Below are 5062 nucleotides of genomic sequence, written 5' to 3' on the forward strand. Positions count from 1 at the left end.
TCCCAACATGGAAAGGAGTCAGTGGATAAGGTTCATGCATCAGATTAGGAAGCCTACTGGAAACCTCCCTTTAGAGGTTTTCCAGGCACGTCCCACTGGAAGAAGACCCAGAAAAATCTGACTGTGTATCTTCTCTGGCCTGGGAATGTCTTGGGGTCTCCCAGATCGAGCTAGAAAGGGCCATGTGCTCCCTAAAACAGGTCTCTCTTGAAAATGGGTTTTTGTGGCTCAATGAGACTACCTGTATAAATAAAGTGTAAATGAAAAACAAAGTCTAAGTCTCTCTGGTGGACCTGTTGCCTCCGCGACCTGATTACGGATGAGCGGAGATGGAGATGAAGAATTCCAACTCTCCGCCCAGATGTTTAAACTCCTGCTCTTCTTCTGCCACGTTTTTGCTCCTTTCCAAAGACAAGGATGACTCTGGGAAGCTGCTCCGGAATCTGATTGGTCAAAAACCATGAAAGCCCGCCTTGAGACACGCCTCTAACCCAGGTTCTGGGCTCTGATTGGTCAGACCTGAAGTCAGTCACGGTTACTATGGACTTTGGCTTTACTGGTATCCAAGAAGTGAGGACGTGATTTCGAGTGCGTTCCTCGCGCGAAGCCGAAAACCAGCAGCTCTTCTCGGGTTTTTTCTGAAGATTTCCGCAAAGTTTGAGCTTTAGATTATCGCTGCTCAGCCGGAGACCACTTGTTAGGAATTTTACGGGAACATGGCGCAGAAGAGGAATTCAAAAAGTCACACAAAAAAAGGTGAGCGGCGTTTTATCTTAGAATCATCAGAGCTGGGCACGCGCCTCCGTCCGTCATTCAGAACTCAGTTTGACTTTCTTCACTTTAAGCTTTTTTTTATCAATAAACTGACGTTACACCTCCCGCAGGAAAAATAAACAAAATACTTTTATTAAAATATAAAACTCTTCAATTCGGCTTAATCCGTTTTTTTCTCCAGCTGATATCATTTTATATATTGGGCGGAAAACTGTCCGTTCGGTCAAAATCAAGACCCATTCTTAAATAATTTAATTAAAAGTAACAACGTTTGAGCATGAAAATAACTCCGAATTATTTGCACTATTTAATAATATCAGCTCCGTAATTACAGTTTCAAAGATGCTGGTGCGAAGCTAAAGAAACCTTAAATCAGCTGATTTTTGAACGGAGTCTGGTTCGAGGCTAAGCTAATTTAGTTGCTAACAGAAGCTAACGTGATGGATTCCAGATAAATACTAAAGTAGTTTGAACAAATATTGACTGTTTACATGTTTATAAACCTGGAATAAAGCATTTCAGCTGAGTTATGATGATGTTTCATGTTTAGTTAGTGATAAACAAAAGAAAATGGTCTTTGTGGCTCTGACAACATCTCAGAGGGACAGTTTGACCTTATGGGAATAAAACATGTTTATTTTGACTTCAGCACTTCCGGTGTTTTTTACCTTCATGTATGAATTAAAACATGTTTAAACAGTTCCTGATGAACTCTGAGCTGTTCCAGTAAAACTCGGTCATGATGGTCACAATGTAATCACTTCATTTATGATGAAAAAGATGTGTTCAGATCATATCCAGGAATAACTCCAGTGATCGAATGTTCCCAGCTACACAATCTGTTCATTTTACTTTTGAATTATTTACACGGTTTTATTGTGTTCACAGCAATTCACCTTTAAATCTGTTGGTTTTATTACATTTTCTTTTTAGTTAAGCTGCTTCAAACTTTGTGCTGTTTTAGCTGTTTGTGAATCAAAACCTTCGGCTCGTTCAGGAGTCGGCTGCTGTGAGTTTTATTTTTTGTAACTTTTATTCTTTTAGAAATGTTTAACTTCATTTACAAATATTTTCCCTCAGAAACACGTTCAGATCTTCAGTTCCTCTAAAAACAGGTTTTTCTTTTTAAATCTACTTCAGCTGCTGGTTCTGTGTCTTTATGCTACTTTTAGCTTCTACGTAGCCTTTTGACACTTTTAGCTACTTTTTTGCTTCTAGCATTTAGACAGATGTTACTTTTATCAGCCTTTGGGTACTCTGAGCTGTTTTATCTTTTACCAGGTGTCTAAATATCTGGTGTCCATCTTTTTTTTTTTTAGCTTTTAGCTATTTCAGCTCCTTTAGCTCAGAGAGGACATGGAGGGAGTGAGGACAAAGGACACAGAGGACAGAGTGAGACAGAGGAGGACTTCCTGTGGACACCCGTAAGAGGGAACAGCTGAAAGAACCTTTTTAGCTGATTTCAGCTCCTTTAGCTGAGTGAGCAGCTTGAGTATCACAGATAGCAGCTAAAGTTCTGTCAGACGGTTGAATCTTCAGCTCGTGTTCAGCTCTTTGGATCTTTTCTCACACAGCTGAAGAGAGAGTGAACCAGCTGGTGGTGGGTTCTGGTGCTGGAGCGGGAAGCTGTGGTCGGACCCGTTGTTGGTTCCTGTGTTTTGGTTCTGGTTCGGGTTCTCCTTGCTGCCTCTAGTTCTGCCTCCTGTGGGCGGGGCTGAGCCACGATGGCTCCTCCTCTTCCTGGTTGGGTTTCTGTGGGGGCTGCAGGATCTTACTCCTCCTCTGATCTGGGTCGGGTCGTAGAGCCAACAGGTCCAGGAGAACGCCAGACCCAGGTGTTCCCGGACCAGAGCGGGTCCATAATCCCTCCAGCGGGTTCTGGGACACCGTGAAAGGGAGGCAGCCAGATCAGGTGGAGCTCCTCAGACCTCCTCTGAGCTCCCCCGGGTGGTGGAGCTCCTCACCTTCTTCACCAGGAACATCTGACTGGACCTCGTCCTCCTCGCAGGTGGACATCCTGTCTCTGCTCCAGGCTGGACCACCAGCTGCTCCCAGACCTGACTCCAGGGGGACGAGGTTTCCTGATCCAGTTCATGGTTTTGACCCGTCTCCTGGGGTCCAGTTTCTCAATTAACCAGCCACCGGAATCAGAACCTTCTGACCCGTCTGTCCAAACAGCTCCAGCTGTCTGAGCGTTTTATGGTCCTGCTGGAAGAGGAGGAGTTTGGCTCTGGAGCAGAGCCGGGCCTTGGGTCAAAGTGTCCGACAGAACCTCTGTCCTCTCTGGTATCTGACCCACCCTCAGAGGGCTTTGTCAGCTCTAAGAATAGACCGGATCAGGTTCTGGTCGTTCAGTAGAACCACAGTCGGTGCTGGGAGGAAGAGGAGGAGCTCCTGGTTCTGTTCAGATGAAGGCTGACACTTTTCTGTGTCGTCTTTAGAGTTTGGTTTGAGCTGTGGTTCTGATCAGTCCAGACTTGACCCATGCAGCGGTACCGCCACTATGGCACCTCCTCCGCTCCTGCAGCTCCTGTAGAGGAGATCCACACTGAGGAGGAGGAGGAGGAGGAGGAGGAGGAGACAGGTAGGACTGACGAGTGAACCAGGTCCAGTTCTGTTCATGTAAAGCCCGGTTCTGATTGATGTGGCTCGTTTAGGAGGCGCTAACGAGGAGGAGGTTCTCCATGCAGAGGAGTCTGGTGTCACAGAGTCCGGTAAGGCTCATTTTGACCCGGTTCTGGTTTGATCCAAAACCTTTAAATTTAACACAGAAATCACTTCCTTTTGATGATTTTCGCAATAAAAGCCCCTATTGTTGTGACCCGTTCTGATATAAATGGATTGGTTCTGGTTTGGGTCTGACCTGGTTTGGTTCTGGTTCTGGTTTGGTTCTAGTTCTGGTTCTGGTTCCCCGGCCAACAGAACTAACCAAATGAACTCATAGTTTCTGTTTTTAGATGTCACATGACCCGTTATCATCCACGCTGAGCGGGTCAGAACCATGAGCTGTGATGGGTTCTGACCCGCTATCAGCGTCCACGCCGAGCGGGTCAGAACCATGAGCTGTGATGGGTTCTGTTTGAAACGGCTTCAGCCTCAGACAGAACCGGGCCTGTTCCGGACCCATGTGAAGAACCGTTAGCTGCAGCTGTCAGGGTCACGGTGACTTCGGCTGTTCCTGGGTCAGAACCGGTCCCTCCTCTTCCTGCCTTTATCATCCTTCGGCTGTTCAAATGTAACTTTAGCTTGTTTTTATTCAAACAGCCGAAGAACAGCTGTGGCTTCAGTAACAGCTGAAGTTCAGCAGATACTTCCTGCTGTTGTGACGCGTGTGTTTTCTGCTTCCTGAAGTTCTACCAACATTTAACTCCACGTGAGGAAAGAGACAATAGAAGTCAAAATTCCCACTTTTTGAGGTGCATGAAGGCAGCACGGTGAGGTCAAAGGTTGAAATGATGTAACTTTGGAGATTTCTCAGCTCAGTAGATAAAAAACAGATGTTTGAAGATGCCAAAATAAAAGCTCTCAGAGGAAGTGAGTTTTATTCCAGTTTATTTCAAAGTAAAGTTCGTTATTTAAATTTCTTCTTCTTCAGTTTCTCCCCCAGACTTCAGGTTTGTCTTCTTCCTCCCAGAGTCTCTTCATCTGAGACCATCAGAACCTTCGGCCTCGGTCCCGTCTCAGATTATCACTGAGATCATTATTGGACTTCCTGTTCTGGTTCTGACAGAACCGCTGACGATCGGGCCGAGACGTTCAGGAAAACTCAGCTGAGATCAAACAGGCACCGCAGAAGAAGAAGGAGGACCACTCACGTCCATGTTTTCATGTCTGCAGAGATGAAGGCGGCGCCGATGGACAGCAAGACCGGCAGAAAGACCGAGGACAGAGGAGGAGGAGGAGGTCCGAAGTTCTCCATGCTGACCTGGTTTGTGGTTCTGGCTCTGCTGGGGGTCTGGAGCTCCGTGGCCGTGCTTTACTTCCACGTCGTGGACTACGACAGCGTCATCGGTAAGGACCTTGGTGCTGTACATGGACTGAGTCCAGTTCTGGTTCTGGTCTGTGTGGTTTCTGAGCTGTCTTCATCCCTGCTCCTCTTCCTCTCCTCCTGCTCCTCTTCCTCCTCTTCCTCCTCTTCCTCTCCTGCACGCAGCGAGAGCTCAGGAGTTTCACAAGAACTTTTCTCAAGTTTTACAAGGTAGGACCCAAACGTCACGTCACCCCTGGTCCTGGTTCTGGTGCTCCTTCAGTCTGATCTGAGACCTGCAGTCCTGGTCCTGGTCCTCCT

The 5062-nt window shown here is 46.7% G+C and overlaps 1 protein-coding gene across 1 annotated transcript in view; it reads left to right on the forward strand.

Moving 5' to 3' along the window:
- Nucleotides 1-564: 564 nt before the first annotated feature.
- Nucleotides 565-5062, forward strand: part of unm_hu7910 (un-named hu7910) — a 30533-nt gene continuing 26035 nt past the window's right edge. The window contains exons 1-3 of the mRNA XM_037694321.1: nt 565-756; nt 4612-4785; nt 4928-4972. Of these exons, the coding sequence (XP_037550249.1) occupies nt 717-756; nt 4612-4785; nt 4928-4972 (259 nt within the window). The 5' untranslated portion in view covers nt 565-716. The remainder of the gene's footprint in view (nt 757-4611; nt 4786-4927; nt 4973-5062) is intronic.

The sequence above is a fragment of the Nematolebias whitei genome, chromosome 20, assembly GCF_014905685.2.
Source record: "Nematolebias whitei isolate Nwh7 chromosome 20, NemWhi1, whole genome shotgun sequence".
Taxonomy (NCBI): Eukaryota; Metazoa; Chordata; class Actinopteri; order Cyprinodontiformes; family Rivulidae; genus Nematolebias; species Nematolebias whitei.